Here is a 27,652-nt window from a genome sequence, read left to right on the forward strand (position 1 = left end):
AAGGGAATAAATATAATATAATAATATAAATAAACTGTTAATTTATGGTAGAAGAGTTATACAATGTGGCTTTTGTTATACTGTATATTCAGCCTGCAAGTCTTGTAAATGTATAAAAAAACTACATGTTATCATTAATTTCACACGTTTCAATGTAGTCAGTGATAAAATATTCCAAAAGATGGATTTCTCATAGCATTCCTCTCAGAATAGAGGATGCTGAAGATATATATATATATATCTCACTAGGTTCCTTTTTAGTTATGCTCTTTGTAAATGTGAATGCAGCACTATGTTTGTTACATATCCACTGTCACTGGTTTGACAGGTTTCAGATTATTTGGCAGAATGAAGGAAGAAGAGAGACAGTGCAAAAGTTAAAGTTAAAGAGTTCATCTGAATTATTTGCTTTGAACATTATATTCTGGCGAGGTGAAAACAAGCTCTTTTTTTAGGATCCCAAATGAAAACCACATCAGTAATTTTCACTTCTTTTCACATTTCTTTTTTGTTCTCATTTCATTTTATGTCAGCCTCCTCCTTTTTATTGAATATTATATTTTATATCTGCTGCTGTGATCTTAGGTTGTACTGTGTTAGTGTTTTGTTTTTATGAATCATAGACATATCCTGAGTTTTAGTCACCATAAGTTCTTAATACAAGGGTGACATCTCCAGTGCCCAATAATCTAAGAAGTACAAATGTATCTTGCTACCTCTCTGTCTCTTTAAGTTCACTGGGAGCCCTCAAGGCCTTTTTTTTAGAAGTACTGTTCTTTTCCCATCCTTTCCCACTGTGATATGTTCTAACCTTGGGTCCAATTAATTATAATGACCTGAACTTTGTTTCTTTTTGCTCTGCTTTTATACTGTATCCGGTCATTGTCTGAACGCATCAATGAATCTGCTTTTAAACACTTTTCTTTTCCTAAATCATGGGGGTGTGAGTCGTGGTTTGGTTCCCCCGTTGTGCCAAAGCTCTCTACCAAGCTGAGCCGCAGGGACACTTAGATTTAGATTTTCAGGAGCACTTTGGGCTCTCTTTGATCAGATGTAGAAAATAATTTTTTTGTTCTAGTGCTTTTGTCAGGAGCAGCCACCCTTTGAAAATACGGCTGCACTTTCAACTTGGTCAAATAGATTCTTGGGATTGAAGAATGAATGTGTGCATCGATTGCAATCAAATCCAAAATGAGGGGACTAGGGATCTCCCTCTGAGATCAGTTGAAAAGTAAATCTCGATGTGAAGTTAATGCAGTTGCCAGTTGTATGAATGAAATGAACACTGCCAGTGACATTTTTGTCGGTGGTTATAGTCAGGCCATGGGCCAATAATCATTTTTGATTTGTTTGTTTTGTTGTTCCTTGGATTATTGTGATTTATAAAACAGAATAATTGACACTGACATCATAATAATTTGATGGCATTTCAGCAAGAGCAATGCTTACAACTCAGTGGTCATGTGTCTGACTCACTTGAATTACTTTTACATGTTGTAAGCGTACATACATACTGTATTTGTTAGTCTGTCCTCATCTTTATTTTCATCCACAGGGTGCATCCACGGTGTCAGGGATCAGCATAGAAGATCGGCCCAGCACTTTGGGCCAGTCCCAGTCGGTTATGAACATACCGAGGATGTCTCCTAAGGCTGAGTCCAAGAAGAGGAGGGCCCCAGCACTACCTGGAGCCCCAACACCCTCCATGGGATACGCTAGCTTTGAGGGCTATCAGGTAAGAGGATTAAAGAGTTGTCTTGAGTTTGAGTGTGTTGTAAAAGCACTAATTAACGTGCAGGTCAAACACAGAATCTCACCATCTCACAGACTTGAAAATGCACACAGAAATGAATAGATTATTGTCCAAAAGAGCTATGTATACTTGGGATTATAATGTTGACGCAACCCAGTTTTTTTCATCTTCAGAAAAGCTCCTATTATGTAAATGATCCAAAACCCTCAGCTCTTAGGCTTGACCTGAAGTAGTACATCTGAAATCTGCAGTCTGTTTGACACAGCCTTTCCATTTGGTGTTTTGGCCTGAGATTTAGCTCCTCAAGGTCACAGTGACCTGTATCGCCTACATTAGAGCAACAGCTCCCTGCAGTCTCATTACAGTGTTATGGCAGCATGCTGGGAAGTGTTGTTTAGCAACCCACATCCTTTCTCCCTCCCTCTGATAATAAGTTTTGTTTATTTGGAGGCGTTAGTGTTCTTGATGAATGTTATCAAGAGGAAATTTCGTTCTCAGGGTAGCATGCAGAATGGTGTTGTCCTTTTTAGCTTAATTAACTATAATGAACTGTGCACGGAGGAGCAGAAAACATTTGTAAGAAATGCCGTGTGGTTAGGGGGATAATGCGAACACAAGCATCTTGTTCTAAAAAGCCATACGTAAGGAGATATGCATTGAAAGCGACAGAAATGACTAATTAGATAATGTCACAAAAACACATGGATCTTAACACATCTCAGTATTCTGCTTTTATGGTATTGATTTTAACTTAATTATAGCTATTTGATGTTTGATATTTTCTTTTTGCAGTGCTCTGTGACTCTATTAAAAGGCTCCGTATTGCTGTTGTGATTGTTTTTAGTACTGCAAATTGTAGTTGTGCAGAAGGACACAGTAATTTATCTGCCCACCTGTCAGATTAAGAGTTATAACCGACACCAGAGCTGAGACACATACTGAGACACCACTGGGAGTCACAAGGGCAGCTTCACAGAACAGGAGTTGGGAAGGTCATCTGAGGACTTGATGACTGGTCTAATAATAGATTTCTCTATTTGGCTCTTATGCCTTCTCTGAACTGTTATCCTGTCCGAACACACAAAGTTTCATGTATATTCCGTCCACACATTCCAAGGTCACCTCTCGTGTTTCACCTCTCTGTTTTCTAGTGTGGCTTGAGTTGAGAGATTGAAGACAGTGTGTGCACTGCTCGTCTTATCAAAGGTTCAGTTCCTTATAGAGATTTCGCATGTTTGTAAAAAAAACAAAACAACATCTATATGGTCACCACTTTGACTGACAGATGAATAAATTGAGTTTAAATCATTGATTGTTTGATATCGTTTCATAAGGTACATATGATTATCCAGTGTCATTTCAGGACACAACAGAGGTGTTAGGTGTTCAAAGATTAGCAGCATGCCTGGCCCGTGTTTGTTGTCTGAATGTGATTAGAAAGGATTTAGTTTCATGACAGTGAACTGTGTCATAGCAGTCAGGTCTTATCAGGATAGTAGCTCAGGGGCATTGGCATTAAATTGCTCTGCATGACTTGTATCTGTGGAACAATTGTACATGTCAGATCGAATCACATCACAATAGAAAGTTTTACTTTCACATTTACATGGAATTTGGCATATGGATCTGCTCAAGGCAGTGTTAAGCTACACCAGCAGAGATTTGCTTTTTAGTAGAGGAGCACATCTACTTCAAGGTTTAGTGAAAACAGTCACGCTATACTTTCAAAATATAAAAGTTTAGATACAGGTTTGTCCACAAGGGATGGGTTGGAAGTGGGCCAGCTCACCTGGCTGAACTTACACACAATTTATCACCTAATGTACACTTTGTTTCATTGTATTTTTGTGTTTGTTGAATTTTGCTGGCTCAGGCCTGTCATGCACTAAATACACATTCTGCTGCATGCTGCTTTGTATGCCTCATATAGATTCTCTCTGTATATACTGTATGAGAGTGTGTGTGTGTGTTTGAGGTTGATTAGGCACTAGGTTGTGCGAGGACAGCTCTCTATGATGACATTCCTCATTATAGACCTCCCTCTGTGCTGAACAAGCTTAGGTGGTCAACTAATTGTGACTTAAAAGACATAATAATGGACACTGACATCTTAATATAAGCTATAAGGATGATGAGATTGCTATAATGAAGCTACATACTTCAAACAGCCTTTTGAGAGGCAGAGATCCGTCATTTAAATCACAGTAGCGTCATTGACAAAACAATGCGCGTCAGAATCTCTTTAAAGAAAACTGTGGAAAGCAAATCTAAGTGGACCCAAATTGCAAACACGACCAGAGACTGTGAATGGTTAAAAAGAGTTTATTAACAAAGCCAGAAGGCAAGTGGATGTAAGGCAGTGAGAATATCCAAGCTGTGGAAGACTGTATTAAAAATGAGGCATGGCTGGATGAGGCAAGAGAGTGGGAGGCAGGGAAATGGCCATAGCATTGTTACCCAGAAGGAGCTTGAAAGAACTAAACGTTGGACTGGGGTTATATATTGCACTGGTGATTGGATGATGAGCCACAGGTGGTGAGGTGATCAGGCAGGTGAGAGGAAGCCAGAGGAGGCCACACACAACAAAGAGAAACTGGCAGACAGAGAGCCTCATCATGATAAATATGGGTCAAATTCAGGGTCACAGGAATTTGTGCTATAACATTTAACTGTGGTAGGGTGAGCCAGATACCTGTGAAATAACTCCAGTGTTAACTTTGTAAACTCTTGCCCTATGCAGTATTATAGTGGAGGTTTATGCTTTATGCTGATGTCATTTTTTTAGATATGTTTCACACTATTAGTTTTTGTCAGCAAAACTAGTGAAAAAACAAAGTAATCAGTTGTGATGCACTATTTGTAAGATGAATTAATTAATTAGTTCATTTACATCTCTGAGTACCTGAGAACAAAAAATAATAGAACTTCTGACAATGATGAAGTAGTGTGGCTTCAAAAAGAAAGATTAGAGCAATGGCATTTTTAAGATTTGAAAGAGAGGCTGTAGATTTTTCTTTTCACTAACCTTTTTTACCAACTGACCATTGATAGCGTTGTATGTCATCACTCATACACAATATGGATTGATGTCATGGTGTTGGAACGAGAACTGTAACATCTCCATTTAAGATCTTGTTTCATCTACAGTAATGAAAGTAGATCTTTGACCTTTTTGATGTCTGAGGGACAGGTTGCTAAATACAGTAGTGAGAATGGGAATAGCAGTGGCACTAAAAGCAGATGACACAGTATTCCAGGAAGAACGTAAAGTCATCTTTGACCATAGGAGAATGAGATGTTTTCACATTTTACTGGCGTCCTCAAGGAGTCAGAGGAGTTTACAGTTTTGTTTCTGCAGTCTAACAATCAACAATCTGTGTCTGTCTTCATGAGAGCAGCACCGAATTAAATTATGTTTTGGAACATTGAGTTCAGAGAAACACAACCTTGTTTTAGTTTTTTTTTTTTTTTTTTAGTGGTGATAGGAAATCTGTTATTGTGGTTTGGAAAGGAAGCCATGTCTACATTGCCTCTTGTGATAAAGGAGTTCAGAAAAAACTTTGAGCTTTCTGCTTCACTGCTCCGTAACAGGAGGTGCTTCTGAGTGCATTTGTGCTCATGTGGAGTTTGTGCAAAAAGACAGAAAGATAAAGATGGAACAGCTGAAGCGGGGAATGAGAGAGAGGATAAAGAGCAACAGAGAGAAACTGAGTGACTCAGGGGGTCACAGAGACAGAAGAAGACAGAAAGTCAGAGTAATATAACATCAAGTTTTATAAGGGTGTGTGTGCATTTGGGTTGTGCAACATTAACAATGCATAAGCTTAGGGATCATATTTCAAAAATGCAATACAGCATGAAATCTGGTTGGCAAGGCCTTAACACCAGCTTCACCTTGCAGAAGGAGGACACTACAAGGGAAAAGTTCAACAGAGGACAAGCAGCATTAAGAGCAGAAGGCAAAGGAGTAATAAGATCAGAAGCAATAAGCTTGCTGTCTGTAAGTCTGTAAAAAAGTTTACAAATGTTTTTAAATGGATTACCTCAGCTAAATATAGGCAGTCAGTTTATTATTCACTAAATAATATCCAAGAAGTCTGGTGATTGGCAGTGATACACGTTTTTAGACCTGGAAAAATGTGATTTATATTGTAGCCAATCAAGCAAGATCCAATTCAAAACCATTTCTTGTTCTACACGGCAGAATTCTTGCGAAACTTAAAGCCAGGGAAGGGTGATATGAGCCAAAGAGGAGAGGAAAGACATTTGGAGAAGGTCATAATTCACATCTGTTGAGACAAGTGAACCCTTATGTGGAAATTAAAATTTGATGACTGTCTCTCAGTTGAAAGGACAGAAATGAACCATGGCAGCAGAAACACTGTTGCAACTGCATGAGATTAAATTTCTCAAAGGAAATCTAGTTGTGATATCTGACAAAGAATTGCTCAAGACAGATTTGCCATTATGTGATTGCTGATCAGGTCTTAATTGTGGCAGTTTGCAGTATAGCTTTAGTATTTCCCTTACCCTTTTCTGTTTGATCCAAACTTAATGTCTTTGTGTCCGGAACGACTGTCCGTATGTATATACATGTATGTATGCACTGAGTGTATCAAACAACAGGGCAGTAATAGCTTTCCTGCCAAAACTGTCTTCACATGTGGACACATCATTGCATGAATTTGTTTCTGTGCACGCTGCATTCCTGCCTGTGTCTGTGTGGCTTCTTGATTGATCGAGCTGGCTACGTTTTTTCTTCCTGATGATCTGTCATTCTGTGAAAATAGAGAGTTGGCAGCAGAGAGAGGCTTGTTTTTCACAACCATCCATCAGTACCATAGTTGTCTATAAAAAAAGTAGCTAACTTTAATCTGCTCTAATGCAGAGCTCTGGTCCAATCAGTCAGACAAAACACAAGTTGCTACTGGATCTGTGTTAAGTAATGAGCGTTCAGTAGGGTTTTTGTGCCACTGTCTCTCGTCTTTGTCTTGCTCTCCATCTGTTATTTTTTCATTCCATTTTTGGCCCTGTTGATATCAGCTTCTCTTTTGCTGCACACTCTCTGTTTTGTTTCTTTTACAATACTGGTCACAGCTTCACCCAGTGAATACACCCCCCACTTAACAACATAAACAAAGGAGGTCAGCCATACCGTTGGGTTTCATTGCTGTTAGTCCCTGTTGTATTTGTGGTTCAATAGGCTTAGCCTTGTTCAGATAAGAATCTGTGAGAGAACAAGAGAGCAAAACAAGAGAGGGTAAAAGTAAGAAAAGCAGTACAAATACAGAAAGAAAGAAGGTAACTTGGGTGTTCCTGATGTGAGATGTCAATAGAGGTCTGGAAGGATGTAGCGAAGGATGTTTACCCTTTTGCCACATGGCTCCACTGTATCTCTCCACGTATTCTGAAGAGACAAAACAGTTTTTTTCTGAAACAGTTGGAAGCAAAGAAAAAAGAGGAGGCTACTCCTGCCAAAGCAAACAGCCAGCCCTTCCTCCATTCATTTCTTATCCTCATCCTTCATCCTTCCTTTATAGTTGCTGTTTTTCTTAATTTGTGCTACAGCTGAAAACAGCAGGTGCTCTGGCTCTATATAGCAATGTACATTTTACATCAAAAGGGCCTTGATGTAATTGCCAAAACATTGGAATATAGCACTGTTCTATTCGGATCTTGTCTCAATATACACAAGATTTCTATTGATGACACATGCATGCATGTTACACATATATTTATGTTACAAATGCATATATGAGGCAACTACTTAGAAGTATTGTACACAAGTTGGAACAAATAGCATTCATGCAAAGTAAAAAAGGACTTTACTGGTTGTTTGTCTCCCTGTATACTGAATATTGTTTGAGTGCAAGTATATGGTGGGGTGAGTAAAAATCTGATATTGTGTCAAGACATCACAAGTAGCTTTTGACATGCAATGAAATAGTCAGTTCACAGTATTTATAATCCTTTTCATTTGACCCTATGAATCTTTGTCATACACATGCCTACTAACAGCATAAATACTATTAATATTAATGTACAACATGTCCTGTGTACTAGTCTGCTTGATCTTGTGATTGTAGTGACTGAATGGAACTATATGTAGACACTGTAAGCTTTCTATTCTTATGCACTGACCTTGAAGATTGTGAAAGTGTGACTTAGGGGCCTGTAATAGGGGAACACGTCACTCTGCCATGCTGTCTATGTAGGACAGGATCTGTTTGCACTTGAAGCTGTCAAAACATCTTGTGTATGAGACCAGCCAGGACAGATGGGACACACAAATTAATAAAGCGAATTGTGTGAATCTCAAACCGTTTGTGGCTGTAGTGTGTTTGGGGTTGTGTGTCTGTGTTAGGATTCATGTGAATGGATTTGTAGCAAGCAATTAATGAGTATATATTGCAATTGTATATGGGCGATCACTGATTTGTTCTGGTTTACAATTAGAAAGCAACCCCTTGATGTTTACCGGGCATGTAAATGTAATTATGTCTGATTACCTTTTGTTGCTTTTGTTTGTCTGCTTTTTGAGTGTGCTGTAACACTCTAATACTAGAGCATCTTTTATCTCAGTAGAAGCTGAAAAACTGTTGTGTGGCAGTGGTGCTGGACCCAAAATGCAGACAAACAGCCGAGGGAGAAGGAACAAACTGCATTTTATTGAAACTGAGGGTTGGAGGTGAGGTGGCGTCTCCTGACGCAGGGAAGGCTTTGGAGGCAGGCAAGCTTCAGGGGCTAGGAGCAGGGAACGAGGGAGGTTGAAAGCGTGGTGAGGTTGAGGCTGGAGCTGAAGGGTGCGGTGGCAGGGTGGCTTAGTGGTTAGAGAGCTGGATTCTGAAGGCAGAGAACACAGGTGAGTAATTCTGTAGGAAATCTCAAATAATAAATTCACTAAAGCACACAGGCTGATCTAGCACGAAGCGGTGACAATCTGGCAGTGAGAACACAGGAGGTCAGCCTCTAAGGACTGCTCCAGATGATGATCAGGCTCAGGTGTGCGCAGCCAGCTCCTCAGCCACCCGGCCAACCACACCCATCTCTGCAAAGCGAGCACACAGAGCCCGACCCCCAGCCTCAACACACTACAAAAAACCTCTGAGTGTTTGTCATGCTACTTGAAATGTGTGAACCTTCTGATTAACTGAAAATAGTTGACTTAATTATTTTTGATTAGTATAAATAAAATATAAATTAATAGCAACATATACGGCTTGCCTACAGAAAGCCAATGATTAAACTAGCAAAAGTATGTAAACACTGTAAACGTAGGAAAAAAGGGGAAGAAAACATTAAATTTCAATGGGTTAGTAGGACAAAATAGAAATGGGTCAACACCCCCCCCCCTTTTACGCAATGTACAGACTTTACCAGACACTCCCACATGTTCATATTAACACACGCTAACTGTTCTTCAGTCTACTGTTAGGATGTTTTTGACCTCAGTTCAACCGCTATTATTATCTCCAACACGCACATACATACACATACATCTGCGCACACACATGCATACATCAATGTAGTCATGCATGCTGATATGCACCAGCATACACATATACAGTGTATCCCCCCCCTTTTATGCACACACATACTCCATTTCACATTCCACATGAGCGCTATAATGTGTCTCTGTTACAAAGCCCCTCGCCCATCAGGACTCCTTCGAAACAACTGATGAATGGTCACGCAACAGGTTGAAGTCTCCGTGGGTGGCCCTATCTGATCAACATGCTCCAACATGGGGCCCTTCGCCTCTCAAACCATTGAGTGGAAAATTTAATGGACACACCAGACTGTCCTGGAATGGCCTTCTGTGCGCTTTTGTGTAAAGACGCATTCCCTTTTAAATATATGTTTGTGTCCACATTATGTATGTCATGTTGTTTTGCAGTCGTTTGTTAAACGAAGCCCGATCAAAGCCCTTGCAAATCCAAAGAGAATCAGAATCAGAATGTATTGAAGTAAAGAAGCATGTTGTTAGTTAATAACTGCTTGATCAGGATGTGCTCATTTTGATTGGTGTCGTGCTCTGTCCTGACCATATATAATCATTGGGACTGTTAAAACACAGACACATTCAAAATATGAATGGTGTATTTGTTTCATTTTCTCCACTACATTTAAGTTTGCTTATGCAGACTTATTAGTCAGCATAATTGCAAAATGAACAAAACTACAGCATTTTTAGAATGCATCTCCCTCAATAATAAATCTATGCAGTCTTCAGTCCTAACACCATTTACGGGACAAAAACACTGCAGAAAATACAAAAGCTATGAATGGCTGTAAACAAGTTCTCTATGTTGCTGTTTTTAGTGGAATAACTGTAGATGGAAAGAAGGAAGTCAGATAATGAGTTGATGGCTGATACATCCTTTCTTAATCATCATAAATAAATGGACTTCTGGTGAAAGGTTGATTAAGTTTCCTCAAGTAGGATAACAGTGAGGAAGGCCTACAAGGAGCCTTGTAGTTATTTAATACACTTAATACACTTTAATACACTTTTGCTTGTGATAATGAAAAACTTCTGAATGTTTAAAAATCAGTACATGGGAATGGAGAGGAGAGTTTTGCATCTCTTTGTATTCACATGGATTTTACACTATAATATGAGTGTGTCTATGGTGAACTCATCGCTCAACTTTGTATTGATTTCATTTGACATTGTCTCTGCTTGTGATTTGATGCAACATGACTTGACTATACTTAAGGCGTCAGGACTTGAGAATCCACTTGATACTTTGGCTGTCCTTTGTCTTGTTGTGACTTGACTTGTGATGTCATGACACAAGGTTGACTTGAGACATAAGCAGCGGTGGCCAGATCCTGCCTCTACCTTGCAGCAGCAATACGTAGCTGTGGGGGGGGAAGTCACACTGAAAAGACCATCTTTCTTGATGATATACAGCTATTTTCCTGTGAAAATGCAGCTGCAAATGTAAAACCAGTAAACAACACCCATAAACACAGTGTATACATAATCATATTACATAGTCAGCTTAACGTAATGTATCGTGTGACCTTGAATGTGGTATAATACAGAGTCTTGAGTCTTGGCTTCAGTTTCTAACAATCTTAAGTACATGCTGCGTTCCCAGTCATGGCGCCAATAAGCCCATGAGAGCAGCACACACTTAACCCTGCAACCCTTAACAACTCCCTGATACATACACCCCAGCTTGGCCTGAGATATGAGATATACTGTTCCTTCTCATGTGTGTGCACTTTTGTGTGTATGTGAGAGCGTGTATGTGGCTGGTGCTGTCACACAGAAAAGTGTGTGTGCATGTGTGTGTTGTGGCCACAGCACTCTTTCTTTCAGAGCAGGGCTTGACTGCAGTCTTATGTTACACTCTGCAGGGAGCACACACATAAACACACGCACACACACACACACACACACACACACACACACACACACACACACACACGCACGCACGCACGCACGCACGCACACACACACACACACACACACACACATCTATCTTCATAGGCAAGTCAGTCATCCATTTCAGCTTCAACTTTGGCCCATATCCACGGGTACGTCTGTATTCATGTATGTATGAATGCCAGAGCGGGAGAGGGTAGGGGGGGCATTTGGATTTCCATAGCATGCCATGCAGTGAGTTTATTGAGTTCACTTGTGTGAACTCAGTTTGCCTGCAGAAAGGCAAGGTGGCCTGATCTCTCTCTTGTCCTGCTGCCTGATGCAACGCTACATGCAGCTCCAGGCATGTTCTCTGTTGAGTTTCAGAGTGAAGAAAATGCAGGAGCAGTAATTGGGATTTTTTTTTTTAGAAATAAGGACATCTACACTGTTGAAACCTGCCCATAGCACTTCTAAATCGTGTCTTACAAAACTGACATCACAGAGAGTGAGATCAACTTGCACAGAAGGGTGTGAATGGTCTCATGTCTCAGTGGAAGAAAACAGAGAATTTTCTCACTCATTAATTGTTTGTCAATGATTCATAGTTTCATCCCGTCTCCCCCCTTTTTTTATTTATCTCTCTCTTTCTTCCTCTGTCCTCCTCCCTTTCAAAGCTTCTATCCAAATGCTTATTTTTTTCATTACAATCATTATGAATAGCATAAGAAATATCCATTGACAGATTTCTATTAAACTGTTCTCACTGAGCCAAATGTCACTTGATATTATTTTGCTTTCATCATTGAAATCTTGCTCACTTCACTGTTTTGTGTTTGCCCACGGAATAAATGATATAATTTTGCTAATAATTGCTGTTACTGGATTTCACTGTGCTGCATGAAGTGATCGGTTATTCAATATTATGAGTAATTCCACGAGACAGCATCACATTTGAATTACAACTGGTAAAATAAACATACAGTATCAATATGTACTATGTATCTGCATTCAATCAGCTGTATCGCTGTCAGACCTTATGTGTCTTGTTGTAAGATAATTTAAAAGCAATGCTGGCACTCTGATGGATTTGAGGACTCTGATGCCTGCCAGAACTCCACTTGATTTAATTACTCAGTAGTAAACTGCTTCAGTCTTGTTAGACAGGCTGATTTATGGTTAGACCACACACACACACACACACACACACACCCACACACACATATGCACAAGGTACTCACATAAATTAACTTTCTCCTGTTTCTCTCCTTTTCTTTCAATCAGATGGGTCTTGGCTCAGAAAGCCAGCAGAGGAAAAGAAAGGCTCCAGCCCCTCCTCCCACCCCATCTTCCATCACCACAGGCCTTGACGACACTTCTGCATCTGCCACTCCCACCCCTGATAGCCATGCTAATGAGACACCTACCGCGGCCTTCCGTAACAAGGTGACACAGTCAACCACCATCTCTACTATCACCGTGGTAACGCAAACAGTAAAACCAGTCCCCTTGAAAACGGCAGTACAACCTCCACCTGTGTGCGTCACCAGCACAACCCACAGCCAATCCCCGACGCCAAGCAACAGCACTACTGATAGCCTGGCTGTCCAGGATTCCAGCTCCGAACTGAGCCACAGCCTCGATGACTCAGACGCTGACCTAGACCAGACCGGTTCCCAATGCAGCAGCATCACCAGCAGCACAGCGAGCGGCTCTGTGCAGGTCCAACCCGCTACAAAAAGCTCCAGCAGCAGGATGATGGAATCGGAAAGGTCTAGCAGCATGACTGCCAAATTAAATCAAGAGACGACCTCAGCTAGCAGCTCCAGGTCGGACACTGAATCGGCCCTAAATCTGAAACTGGATGAAGTTGAGAACAACAGACACAGTGCAATGGGTAAATAAAACACTAAAAAAACTAGCATCTGACACAGATTTTAGAACCAACAATCTACATTTGAAGACAGTACATAGAATAGCAACCAATTCAATAAGAATAGTTAGAAATCTTTAATACTCCTCTTTTCCTTGATAGTGACAACACAATCTATTTTATTCTAGTAATTATCTACCAGATTTCTTCTTCTTTACAAAATGGAAAAAAATGGAGACACTAGTAGACCTTTATATTAAACAGCAGATTAGCATCAGGAGTAACACCAAATGACAGCTGAAGATATATGTAATGATATATTGAAAGCAGACACAGCACCACAGGCAATGAATACGAATTACCTGATGTATTTATATATCATTATTACATTTGTCATTCTTAGTTTTAATATCTTCCATCAGCTAAGTTTGATTTAAAACAGCTGGTATATCACATTTCCACACCACAGTACACAAAACATTTATATACATCAAAGGAAATGAACTTGGCTGTTGATCACTGAACTCTTGACAGTGATTATAAACTATCTCTCTGTATGTTGAAGAACTGAGACAGTCTGAAGTTGCCTGTAGAGGTTTTCTACCTGTTAGAAAGTGGCTGAATGTCTGCCCCGCAGGACTGAGCTGTCACACTGCTGCAACGTCTGAAACTTAAACTGTCAAGAATGACGCACATAACCTGGTGAAAGATTCAGTGTGTGTTCGTGTGCGTGTGTGCGTGCGTGCATGTGACATAGCTGAGGAACAGGAACTAGTGGAGCTGGTTTTCATCATAGCTCATGAGACAATACAGTCCTTGTCTCTCACCTGCACTTATCAATCCGTCACGTTTGTCCTATCTTTTTCTCCTTTTTCCTCTGTCTCTCTCTTTCTCACTCCCTCTCCCTCTCTCTCATAAGCATGCAGCTGCTCAAACAAACCTTCGAAGCTGGCAGATACAAAGACAGACAGATCCATCATAGATGGATCTACTTGAACTTCAGCTGGCCTTGTATTGATCTTTATATAACCTAGATCTATCTCCAGAGCAAAGTGAGTTTGGAGCACACGGCTGTCTTGTCTGACAGAGTTCAGAGATGAGAGAACCTAGACCTCAGAAAAGGGATGAGAAAGGTGAGAATGGAGTTCAGAGTAAGGAGCATGGGAAGGTTTTGGCAGCTAGATGACAGGGTAGCAAGGTAGAAACAAGGGGACTAGGGGGTTTAAGGAGAGGAGAATGATGGACAGGCAGATGAAAGCAAGAGAGTGGATGAAGTATGAGGAGGTTAGTGCATTAGTCAGGATAGAACAGAGAGCACCAGGTTCATTAATAAATGTATAGACCTAGCTACTTCTCCGTTTCTCTATCCTGACACTGCTGACAGTGCATCACCTTCTTTTTTGCTTCGACTCTCTCTCCCAGTTTCCAATCTTCATTCCTTTAACAATGTGTTAGAAAGTATTCACTGAGTTGAAATGTGCATTTGTTGTGAAATATTTTTAATCCCAAATGCCAGATTTTTTCTGACAGTCCCCTTTTTATCCCACACAAAACCTCAATATCAACTTTTCAAATGCAGCAACAGTAAATGCAGTGAATAAATTGCTGTTATACACGTTAGTGCTAGGCAACTACACCCTGCACGTACAGTATCAGGTGGTGCCCTCATGCTAGCATAGGCAGAGGCAACAGTGTACACAGTATTTAGCTTTTCATTTAAACACGATGATATGAACATTTACGTTGGATAGCTGTGTGATAAAGATATCTAATTCTGAATAAACAGAGGTGGAGCTGCTAACACAGTTGTACAGAATTACACATAAGTACTATTTAAAATCTTGGTTTTATGTCGTAACTTATTCTAGTGATATGAGGTAGTATTTACCTTAGATCTCCAACCTCTGTTTTACTTTAGTTGTCTCTGTGTGTGCTTGTGCAGGCCTGGCCAGTTAGTGTGTGTGTGTGTGTGTGTGTGTGTGTGTGTGTGTGTGTTTGGCACAAGGGAATACATAATGTCAATATTTATATTAGTTGGAATTCAGAGCTTCGGTTTGGTTGATATACAGTAGAGGACAATAAAGAATTTTAATTGGATTTGTAAAACAGTCATAAATAAAAAAAAAGATGCACTTGTAGGATGTGTAAATATTTGTTTTATTAGCTTGAAGCAGAGAGGTCAGGGTAAAATGAATAACATTGTTATTTAGTGAAGCACCTCTAGGCGTCAGTGCATTGTGCGTCTGAGTGCTTATTTAGAGAAACTAAAAAATATGAAGAGAGTGAGATCAAATTGTCGAGTGTAATTTTTAGGGATTTATGGATAGGAAAAGAGGATTCAACTGTTTTACCCACTTGCCGCATGCAGGTTCATTTCCTTATTGTCAGCAGACTGCTGACTAAGACACAGCACAGTGATACATCACTAGCCTTATAAGGGCATTTAGGTAGCTATATTTCAACAATGCTGTTTTACAGTAATTGTACTTTTGCCCCTACAACCCAATATGTTATCCAGATTGACTTTGTCTTATTTGTCAGTCAACACTTCTTTTAGCTCTACCCTTCTATGCTTTGTGTATCATAGTCTGCACATATTACACATCTGTATTCAAGTCCTATTTACTTTCTTTCCTGATGTGTCTTCTTACATTGCTTTTTTTATCATTTATCATTTTTAGTACCCATTTTTGCCATGAAATAGGGATGAAATGCATCTAACTACAGTAGTTCATGAAATCATTTTCTGCAAACAAACAAGGTATCCAATTTCAAAGCACTGGATTGGCAGTGATGGCAAATAAAGTTGCTTAGCTGTATTTGCAGGTGATTGCACGCAAGATAGAATTGAGACAGAAATACTGCCTGTCTCAGTTGCAGAGTACACTGCAAAGAAATAAAACAACACTGCCACTTCTGGCACACATTTATTGTTATTCACATTTTTACTTTTCACTGAGCCTTCAGCTGATACTGTTTTTGCCAGGCCATTACATAGAAATTCCACAGAAGCAATGGTAAAAACCTGAAAAAATGAATGTAGTGTGAACAATAGCTTACAGTACTTTAAGAGCGATAACCCCCATGGCTTTGTAGACAAAGGAAAGAGTTCTGCCCACAGAAACTCAAACTTCATCACCAGAAAATCCAAGGATAAAGAAGCCACAGTTTGAATAACAAGTGTAGCACAGAAACACACAGAAGATGTTGCCAGAATGAATAAAAAACTAAGATCTTGATGATTACATAATGTTTTCTTTGCTCCTTTCAGCTTGATAAGAGGTTTGCATGTGCAATTGTTTTGTCACATTCCCCATTTTTACAAACATGACCATCAGTGCCTGCCTGCTTGCATGCTGTTTCTCCTGCAGGCACCACTGATCGACCAGCACCACCCAAACCGCGTCGTTCCCCAGCACGGGAGCCACCACAGCTTGTCTTACCCCCTACCCCATCCTCCCCTCCCATTGAGCCCACAGAAAGCAACTCCCCACAGAGTCCCATGAAGGCGGAGGAAGCAGCTCCCCAGTGTAGGTTCCAGATGGACTGCCTCTCCCTTTCCTTCACTCTTCCTTTTCTTTCCTAGAAGCTGGTCTCCTGATTCTCTAACTTTCATTTTTCCCAATCAGAGTTTGTATTTTTACAACTATCCTTCTACTGCCAAACCTTTGTGTGCATGCATGCGTATGCATGTAAATACTGAACTCTGTCCTCACATGATTTCCATCTCACTCCTTGCATCAGCGACCCAGGCAGCTGAGTTGTTAAGTGATACTGGGTCCATGTGAGGTCAGTGTGCTACATATCTATAAATGTCAACCTGTAAGCCATGTTATTTATTCTGGATCCAAAAGGTCAGGGCCGTGGTCAACACCAATCAACTGGAGTGCCTTTTTTGTTGCATTTATTCAGTACATGGGAATTATATACAGATGTATAATTGAAGACACCAGGCTAGATAGCCTACATATCATTGTTTTTTTCATTTCTCTGAACTCTCTGAGTTTGTTGTCCTCAATTTCTTCCTTTACTTTTAGGTTTATCTCTGGACGCTGTTTTCATCAAGTGTAATGTTTATGATCTATCCATCTCAAATCTCATCTTTTCTTTTCTTTACTCCCCACCCCACACCCTGCTTTGTAGTGTACTGCTGTGGGCCTGTGCGTCTGCGTCCCAAACAGTCCTGAAGTCTCCCTCTGGCTTGACCCTTCTTTCAGCCGACAATCCTTTATCATCAGTTCCCTTTGCTTTGTCTTTGCCCTTCTTATTTCTGCTGGACTTCCCTCTGACGTTCGCCACCCTCCGCTCATTATTTTAAGTTTTTTTACTGTTTCTTCTGTACCTTTTTGTTGTATTTGTCATGGTTGTATTGCTGTTATAATTGTAATCATTTCATTTCTATCACTTGCTTTCACTTGGTGACACAATGCCTCACAGAACAGCTTTGCAGCAACCTAGTTGTAACTGTCTTTATGATGGTTTTGATTTGATTCTGTTGAAGACACAAAATCCTGCAAGTGAAAGCAAATTATACTCTCAGATTTCACTCTTACAGCAATGTCTTTTTGTGTCTTCTTTTTTCTTTTTTATAAATGTATGTATATACTGTTGGTGGTTTTACATTTCAGCTTGATCTGCTTTTTGTTATTGATTATGCATGAGATCAGAGCTGAGTTAAAAGTGGACACACAGAATGTGATCAGAAGACTATACAAAGACAGATGAGCTAACCCTGGACGTATAAGTTACATTTGTGATTGATGAGTGACATGCTGAAGTGACACTGAAAGTGAAGTGAGGCAAGGCCATGCGATATCTGGAAGCCAATATTTTGGTGATGTAATATCTGCAGGTCAATAGTTGGACAGTGTTTCTCTCTCTCTGCCTAGTGTTGTGGCTTAGTTTAGAAACCTTAGAGCTGAACGCATGCTGCCTTTGGCAATATTATTGAAAGGGTGATCTATCAATGACATGTTGCTTTTAGGTAGTGGTGCCTCATGAATTTTAAAGACAATTGTATTAAATAAAAGACCTCTTCCCAAGAAGAGCTCATAACAGTCTACTTAGTAAAGAGAATGACACTGCATACAGATTTGTTGCAGAATTTTTGGTTTTATTATTGTGAAAGTTTATAGTTGCATGAATGTGTCACAGCTCGTTTTTAAATAATGGATAGGTATCCAAAAACACCCTACTGTTGTGACAACCTTTGTGAGAAAGGGATATAGTATTGTCTATAGGATATGTGGCCTAAAGGTCAGACTGTGTCATAGAGCACAACTTGTTTACAATTATGAGCACTATATTTTTAAGCCATTTTATCATCATGTTTTCAAAAGGAAGGCCTGTATGAATGGCACAGTCATTCAGTAGTTTCAGAACAAAGGTTATTAATGCACAATTCCAAGGAATTTCACAATCTACAATCTATAATATCAAGCTTGAGAACCCTCTGGACAACCGTTTGTCACTGCATCTACAAATGCAAGTAAAGACTTTACTATACAAAGCGAAAGCATTATATCAACAACATCCAGAAACAATGATGACATCTCTCTCTTCTTTTCTCCCGAGCTCATCTGAGATGGCCTAACGGGAAGTGGAAAAGTGTGCTGGAGTCTGACAAATCCACATTTCAAATAGTTTTTGGAAGTTATGACCTTGTGTCCATGCTAAATTCACATTTTACACAGCATCCCAACGTTTTTGGAATGAGAATTGCTCTGTGAGTGAGTTAAACTATTGTGGTGTCACTGAGTCACAGAGTAGAATTTTACAGTGATGGGTTAACTTTTGGCTCCGGTTACAGTAATGTGCAAGGCAGATCTGGTTTTATCATTAGTAGTAAATTTTATTTGACAGTAATCCAATTTTTATGTGAAATATAATTTCAAGTTCTAAGCTGTTGGGTCACGTTGCACATGTATACCCTAGTAAGGGGGTGTGTACTTATTAAGCCTGTAGAGTTGTGATAATAAACAGATTACATGAACAGAACACTTATCTGTAAAGGCAATCTGTGTTGTGAAAACAGAATATATGTTTGAATGACATTTTTCAATTAAACAGTTGAAGACTGGATCAAGATTCAAGGACTTTGGTTTGAGGTTGTGCATGGATTGCAACGGCTGGATTTTGACAAGTAACACAGTCACAGTATTGATTTGCTTGGTTCACTTTTTGCTTGTTTAACAGAAGCATGTGCCCGAGGTCATATTTAGTTGGAAGTTTAAGGATTGTGTGGAGGTTTATATCCATATATGTGTGTGTAAATATACGAAAGCATAAGACAGTGTGTGTATGAGTATATCTGTCTGTGTGTGTGTGTGTGTGTGTGCGCGCGCCGATGGTGGCTATAGTTGGCATGACTAAGCTGTTGCTGGGAAGGAGCTGGGTGGACAGCCCTGTGAGTCATTACCACATCTCCTGGAACTGACTGTTCTCTCCACACCATTAGGACCAGACCCAAAATTGACAGACCTAGCACACACACACACACAAATTCATAGGAAGACATATTGGAGCACAATGAATGCCCAAATGCATTGCATGCACACACAGACACCTGGTATTACAAACAAGGTCACTCACTGTTAAACTCATTTTAAAGAATCCCCCGTTGAGTTCCCAGTGCTGTGCATGCTGGCTGGGCTGCTGAAAACCTAACAAATGGTACATTGATTTTTATTCTCTTGGCCAAGGGTTCAATGAGATCAGTGACAGACTAAATAAGTTCTCCAAAACCAACAGGACTGACCAGAGCATGACTGTACTAAAGAGATGAGAGGGTATGAAGCAATACTATCTTTCACTGGAACCTAAAACAGTACTGTAAAAATCTAATTAAAAGGGTTTGTTTACAGTAAATCCACCCACACATCATTAAAGCTGTTTTATCAAGCCACAAGTGGTTGTGGTCTGGGCTTGCGTTTGTATATTTGGCTTGTGTTTCCTGGTTTGTGTGTGTGGTGTCAGAATGAATTTTGAAACTAACATAAATACTTCCTCTGTTTTTTCTCTTTTGCTCTTCATGCTCACTCTGCATCCTGCGCTTCTTTTTAAACAAATGTCTTCATGATTTATTGTGTTGTTTTTCTCAGTGTTTTTTCAGGTATCTAAAGGCCTGTAAGAGTTGTGAATTGGAGAAAAACAAATATGGCCTATAAGTTAATGTATAGCATGAGTAAAAACCCTGATAAATTACATTTTCTACCCCATTAGAAGCTGATTCTCAGTCCTTTAGTTACCATACACAGGCCATTGGAAACTCTGTCATTTGGATGCTGAAACAGTTGCTAACAGACTTAAAGGACAGTGATAACACCCAGTACTGATGCTAAGATTTTCCTATGTCCTTTCCCAGCTTGGCTGCACTCCACAGCCAGTGGTCAGAAATCAGAAATTGAAACACCCGAGGAGGAGACCACATCCTTGGGAAGCAGCAGCGGTGGCAGCAGCCTGCCTGACCAGGGTTATGCTGCCTCTGAGGGCATGGCAGAGGGCGAGGACTCAGGAATGGTCAGTTCTCCATCCGACACGCAACCCACATCCCCTGATGGGAGTCTGTCCCTGGATGGATGTGGTGGAGGCGGAGGAGAGAGACTGCTGGGACCAGTGCGGGACAATTCCAGTGACAGCGATGAAGGATGTGCCACATGGGGATCAAGACACAGGTAGAGAACAAAGAAAGAAAAAGTATTTGAGTACAGTGAGTGAAGAAAGTAGAATGAAGTTGACACACATATATTGTATAATTACAGTTACCTAATTTGTGTTTTTTGTCTATCAAGATCATTAAAGTCTCATTCAAGATGGTGAGGCACTTTAGGACATCTGCTTTGGCCATATACAAATGATTTACAGCGTCTACCTTATTTATTCATCTATCTGGCCATATGCTTCCCAGTATCAGCTTTTTGCTGACTCAGGCCCATCTTCGACCCTAAATCTTTCTCATTGCTGTCACTTTTTATTTTTAACTCCATTTTACATCCTGGTTTCCTGGCAGGCAAGATAACACATGTGCCATTCACTTTGCCATCACTTTAAGCCAACCTAACCACTGATAACTAACACCTGTATGAAAATCACAAGTTTTGATTCTGGCGATCATATTTAGTATCACACCTGTATTTTCACCTGAATAGTGGATAGTGAATTTAGTCAACTATAGAAGTCTCTCCACTGTAATGACTGAGAGCAGTTCCCACAATGTGTTATATTTGAGTTGTAGCCAAAGCTGGCACCCTCAACTTTAAGTGCTGGGCTTTCATAGTTATGGTTCTAGGCCCTTATTCAAAGGCCTTTGTGGAAAATGAGTGATGCCCCAGATCACTTTTCGCCTTTTAAGTTGTTGTGAAATGTGTATGGTTATGTGCCTAGACTTGGGATCCGGGATCGATGCTCTTATTTAGAGAAACTATGAATCCAGGGCCTGGCCTGATGTTACTGGCTCCTCAGTATTCCAGGAAAGCACTATAACCCAGTTTTCTCAGAATCGTTGAGGAAAAGAGGACCAGTCCAAGTCTCTTAGAAGACAAATTCTATTTGGTTTGGCGTTCTTGTTGCAATTTGTTATGGCTAATACGCCAGTAACTCATGAGAATGCTCCGTTGAACCCTTGAAGAGAGTGAAGGAAGTTTAAACTGTGGTAATAATATCTTTACAGCTACATGTTTCGAAGCCAGCAGGCTCCAATAAAAATAATATAAAATTCAACTTTGAACAAGCACAAAATATTTAAAACTAACACATTTGCTTTCTTTCTTTTACTACTGAACTCCATTTAGGCTTTTGGTTTCTGTGGCAGATTAGTAACGGGAAGGGTGCTGGATGTGACAACAACATCAAATAAGCAGTTCATAACAGCTGTTTGGTGCTGACTGTTAATAAAAAATATGGCTGGCCCTATGCACCAATATCTTTTTTGCATTCCAAATGTCGGGACGGTGTGTGTGGGTGTTTATGTCTATGTGTGCAGATGTCTTTTTGACACATACATTTTATGTACCATTCTCAGGCACAATGACATCAGCCCACAGGCGAAGTCAGGCAAGGTAAAAGGCTATGAAGAAGACCCAGAGCTCACAGCCCAGCTCCATCAGACGTTGGCAGATTTAGAAGCAGGCCTTGCAGGTGAGGAAGGCATGCCAAGGTGGTATCCACCCAAAATCTTAAACTGGATTTATATTTTTTCATTGAGGCACCCTGGCAGTACACATGTACATGCCTAGACACAGGAATTGATATATACTGTAGTTCAGTAAATGATCAAACCTGCCAACCATTATAACACCACTGCAACACTACACAAATGAATCTTATCAGGCTTTGTATATTCCTGAAGTAACCCCATAGATCTGTAGTTTGTTGTTAAAAAGGTTTTAAAATTTTTACATTACAAGTTACTTTTGCTAACTCAGTAAATTTTGATCGTCATGAAATGTGACCAAAGTACCAAACTAGATGTGTGTTAAACCTCTAAACTGTTCCTCTTTTCCAGACCACATAGATATAGTCTCAGCGAAGGAGACTCCCTATACCATGTCCACAGACAGTAATGAGGTGCCAGTGTCTGTAGTAGACATGGATGTGCCAGTCACAGCCATAGATGAAGTACTGGAGGACTATGAACGTAACATTGTTGAAAATGAGGCAAAGTCACTAACCAGGACTGAATCAGCTAACAGTAAAGGTACGCCCAGTGAATCAAACAGAAGCAGACATATTGACATTAGCTGATTGTATTTTATTTATATTTCAAATTGACTTTCTTTTTACCCTATCTTATCACAGGTCCAGGCTTTTGTCACCAGTCCAGTGTAGAGCTACAGAACAAAAACAACAATGCTTGTACAGCTGCTGACACTAATAAAAGCAGCAGTGCAAATACTAAGCAGCCGTCTCAAGCAGAGCTGCATAAGAAGTCACAGGGGAAGTCTAAAACTGATAAAAAGGAAGAAAATATGCTCGAGACAAAAATGAAAGAGAGGAGTGTCACTGAAATCAACGGTGTAAAAGAGGATAAAGCAGTGAAATCTAATGTTGACATGCAGAAACACAGCAAGAGCACTGAGATCAAACCTGATCCTGTGAAAAGTAACACTCAATCTTTGCAAGAGAAGAAACCTGTTCTCCCAGACAGTCAGAGAACAGTGTCTACAAAAAGAGATGAAGGGATACACAGAGTTCAAAATAACTCCAGCTGCAGTAACTCATATGGTAAAATCACTCAGAACGTCACATCACGCTTCGGTTTGAAAACTTTCACTGTGGTCCCTCCCAAACCCTCTGTCTTACATGCTGCTTCCGGAGTGCCAGCTGTCTCAACTGTCAGTGCCATTAAGATTGACGATCAAGGAAACATGGTGAAAGTGGCTATCTCCCGGAACAAAGTTGGTGGTTCATCAGAGTCCGGAATTAATTACAGTGAGGGGTCTCCACTTCTTGGAAAAGCCAAAGCATTTTGGAGCTCAAATGAGAGACAAGAAAGTGCTGTGCCCTACAACAAAGGTCTCATTGATAAGGCTAAGGAGAGCACAGATGGCTTGAAAAGAACTCCCTCTGCAATCTCAGAAACTACATTGAAGACTACTAATATTGAGGACCTGAAAACGGCACAATTTTCATTTAATAAACCTGCAGAGAGAGCTCCTCCTAAAGAAGGTAAAGAAGAAGCTAAAGACCTGGTGAAAGACATCAAAACTGCAAAAGAGGAGCTGGTAGAAATGGACAGTAAGATTTCTGTGTCCAAAAACGTTCAGCAACCAAGTAATAAACCTGCCCTTCCCGCTCCTATTCTTCCAGACCTGAGAAAAGATCTGTCCTTCCTCAAACCATCCAGACGAACCTCAAGCCAATACGTGGCGTCTGCCATCAATAAATACACCCCAAAGACCTCAGTTAAACCCAGCTCCATGCCTAACGTACCTGACTCCTCTGCTTCTTTGAAAACTCAGACTATTGATTTCCAGAGATCAAGTCGGTCTATACAAGTGAATCCACACCAATCTTCATCTTTGTCAGATAATAAGGAGAATGAATCTGCTTTTAAATCCAACCCTTCTGGTCCTAAGAGGTCTGTGAGCTACCCAGAGTATATGTCAGATAGCCAGAGGAATTTTGGAGAAGTGAGACCAGACAGTGGAGGATTTGGAAGTTGTGTTGGATCCATCAAAGGAAGCTCTAATGCACTTGAAACAGAAACAACCAAGAATAAGCACATTCAAAGTGGTAGCCCCGCCCAAATACATATAACCACCAATAATGACAGAGATAATAAAAATATTCTGCCCAGAAACCCCAGCCCTGCAAGAATCTGTCCTCTAAACTCATCTGCCAAACCACCCACAGCACCCAAGACAGTATACCAAGGCCAGACAAGTGTGAGTAAAACCTGTGGTATAAACACTTTATTGCATGTTAAAGGTTTCTTGAAAAATAAATACTTTGAAGATTTTTACAGCAAAATTGTTACTGAAAATTACAGTGTACTTATCCAATTTACCTTCTTGTTCCCAGAACACATGGGACATGCCCAAGGCAGCCACCCATTTAACACCTGAAGAGAAAGAACAACTTTCTGTCACAGTGGCAGACAGTGGTTTGGCTCCTGGGCCTCCGCCAGTGACAGTGTTTGGGCCAGTTAAAAAGTTCAGACCAGTGATCTGTAAATCTGTTGAAAAAGAGACTTCGCTGCACAGCAGCCTGATGGAGGCAATCCAGACAGGCGGAGGCAGGGACAGGCTCAAAAAGGTGAGCTCAAGATAAACATAGTACAGTATGGATGGGGTAGCATCTACTCCACTACCAGTAAAAGAAATATACTATATTAATAATTTCACAATTTCACAAAAGTGTTAATGGTGGTGTTGGTTTAAAGACAAGACAATTGTTTTGATTTTATTTTTTATTTCATTATTAGATATCCACATCTGGTACAAGCAGCATGAAGAATACATCTTACGTTGAGGAGGAGAATGAGAGGTCTGCTCTTCTGGCTGCCATTAGAGCTCAGAAAAACTCTGGAAGACTGAGGAAGGTAAAATACTCTCTGAGCTGTAAACAACATCAGTCCATGTCTTTTAACGTCAAGGCTTTGGTAGCAAGATAAAACTTTTCTTTTGTTTTAAAGGTCCAGTGTGTCAGATTTAGGTAATATGACAGAATCAAATATAATATTGATAACATATAATATAATATGTTCTTGAATGTATCCATTTTTATCCTGAACCAAATTCTAATTCAGTACTAGCACTACCAGTGTAGCAAATTTTGTGTGGACACTCATGGTCACCACAAGATACATCCTAATCCCTTTGTTTGATTTTCTGAATTTTCCACAAATGTCATAATGAGGTCGACATGTTTGATTTAGTGAGAAATGTTTTGACAACTATTGCATAGATTGCTATGGTTCATTCAAAGTCCCCAGAGGGATAAATCCTAAATATAATAACACATTAAACTACAGATAAACATGCGCGTGTTGCCCATACGCTAGCATAGTCCTAACTGCAGCAGTTTTAATAAAGGCTTACACCTACTTAATATTAGCATTAGCGATATCATTGTGAGCATTGTTGCTGTGCTGACTGTAGCAGTATAGCTTCACAGAGCTGCCAGCATGGCTGTATACTCTTAGTCTTGTTCCTCTTAAAAAACAGCAAACATTTGTACGTTATTATACTCAGCATAAGATGTTATGAAAGAAAATGTGAATGCTAAACACTTACTAGCTACTTAGCAGCTCACAGAACTATGCATGAACCAAGTTATGCAAGCATGTCTATTTCCATCCCTCTGTGTGGACTGTGAGCTGTGGTTTGCTGTCATGTAAGGACCCATGTGGAATGAAAGGGGCAGAGAACGTGCTGCTGTGTAGCTGAAACATCTGCGGTTCTATTCTGGAGGTTCCTTACCAGAAGTGGAATCTCAGGAATGTTGCATGACTAAATCAGACTCAAAAACGAAATAACTATGTACAATGAAGTTCAAAAAATAAATAAGATAAAATCATATGAATGTGAAAAACATAGAATGCACAAAGATTAGAACAGAAAAAAATGTGCACGTGTCAGAGGCTGGTGTCAGATACACTTGTGTGTTAGGCCACGAGTGTGAGTTTAAATGTCTATTAAATGACTTATGTCAGAGCAGCTGGCTTCCTTCTATGTTTATGTCTAGTCTGAGACTGTCTGAGTTACCAGTGTCTCACTCTTCTGTGTCTCACAGACAAAATCTGAGGCTGCTGATGAACTTGAGAAGTTCAGGAAGACTTCTGAGGAGGACAAGAGTGCAGGCCCTCCGTACTTTCCCTCTTTGACTTGCACTTCTCTTCCTGTCTTTACCCCACCACCGCCGCCACCACCAGCACCTATGATTGCACATCCTCCTCCTCCCCCTGTCTTGCCCCAGGGCAAGCCTAGCACTGTGGCACATCCAAGTTCTAACACCGCCATGAACCCTGCCATGGCCAGGGAGGCTATGCTGGAGGCCATTCGCTCTGGTTCTGCTGCCGAGAGGCTAAAAAAGGTAAAAAGACAAAAATAACACATTAATTTACAGACTGAAAGATGTTGCAGAACTCTTGACACACTCCACTTACTCTGCATTAGTACTGTTGGATTACACAGTTCTACACTTGCTTCATGAAAACACAGTGATGAGCATAGAGAGTAATTTAAGCATCACACACATTTCATTGGATTAAATTACATCAGAGGCCACAGGCATCTAAATCTTTATTTGTCTCATCTGTTCTGTCTACAGAATGGAGAAAAGTACATAAACTGGTGTCGAAATTAAAAATAAAACAAAGTTAGCATAAGCAATTTAATATGACATCTTTGTTTTCATGAGTCTTGGGGCACAGGACAGCATAATTTCACCCAGAGAGACTGTTATCCAAAAAGGGGGGGGCAGCAATGAAAATAAGCAGAGAGAGAACAGATACATAGGCAAGAAAGCCAGAGATAGCAACAGAGCAACAGAAACGCACATGATTTGAACCAGTGTCCTCTCTTTTCTCACATCTTTGGTTTCTCACGTCTCGCCTCATTGGAAGACATCATTGGAAGAACAAAGCTCTCCTGCGGTGCAGCAGCCGGGAAACTGGAAATGAATTGCAGATTGTAATACACTCGCAGATTCATCTGACAGCCATACTGTACTGTTGTGTGAATACTTTATAAAAGATAAAGTTCAATTTCAGGTCAGCATCTGTGTAAGATTAGAGTTTGCATTATTATTTCCACACCATTTAAATCAGACAGGAGCAACAGAAAAGAATGAATAGTTTTAGAAGGAGGGAGGTAATCAGAATTGGCCTGATTTAATGGGGTTCAAAAACTTTTCAGCGTATGCATCTTTCTTTATGTCTTCAGCTAGACGCAGAACCTATATTCTTTTGTTCCTGCCATGAACTATTACTGTCATTCTGTCATTAGCAAAATGGAGAACTACAAACATAACGTGTTGTGTCTCTTTTATCTAGGTCGCTGTGCCCACAAAAACAGTCAAAGTGAACGGCCGACTGGGAACAATCCAAGCAAACTCCTCAACACTCCCTCAGCAATAAGAAGGGAGGGCCACATCACCACAATGAGGAATAATTTATCAAATTTTACTACAGTTTTTTTTTTTTTTTTTT

At 40.2% G+C, this 27,652-nt stretch overlaps 1 protein-coding gene across 3 annotated transcripts in view; it reads left to right on the top strand.

Annotated features, from left to right (window-relative positions):
* Nucleotides 1-27,652, top strand: part of cobl (cordon-bleu WH2 repeat protein) — a 52,836-nt gene that overhangs the window by 23,289 nt on the left and 1,895 nt on the right. For 2 of the 3 annotated variants that reach the window (XM_027287114.1, XM_027287115.1), the window contains 11 exons: nucleotides 1,556-1,735; nucleotides 12,414-13,026; nucleotides 16,374-16,532; nucleotides 20,366-20,675; nucleotides 22,022-22,137; nucleotides 22,505-22,696; nucleotides 22,798-24,386; nucleotides 24,523-24,756; nucleotides 24,926-25,042; nucleotides 26,236-26,535; nucleotides 27,497-27,652. In XM_027287114.1, the coding sequence (XP_027142915.1) occupies nucleotides 1,556-1,735; nucleotides 12,414-13,026; nucleotides 16,374-16,532; nucleotides 20,366-20,675; nucleotides 22,022-22,137; nucleotides 22,505-22,696; nucleotides 22,798-24,386; nucleotides 24,523-24,756; nucleotides 24,926-25,042; nucleotides 26,236-26,535; nucleotides 27,497-27,580 (3,894 nt within the window). In that variant the 3' untranslated portion in view covers nucleotides 27,581-27,652. The remainder of the gene's footprint in view (nucleotides 1-1,555; nucleotides 1,736-12,413; nucleotides 13,027-16,373; nucleotides 16,533-20,365; nucleotides 20,676-22,021; nucleotides 22,138-22,504; nucleotides 22,697-22,797; nucleotides 24,387-24,522; nucleotides 24,757-24,925; nucleotides 25,043-26,235; nucleotides 26,536-27,496) is intronic. The other variant, XM_027287116.1, reaches the window with a different exon arrangement.

This window comes from Larimichthys crocea, chromosome XIII (genome assembly GCF_000972845.2).
Source record: "Larimichthys crocea isolate SSNF chromosome XIII, L_crocea_2.0, whole genome shotgun sequence".
In the NCBI taxonomy this organism is placed as follows: Eukaryota; Metazoa; Chordata; class Actinopteri; family Sciaenidae; genus Larimichthys; species Larimichthys crocea.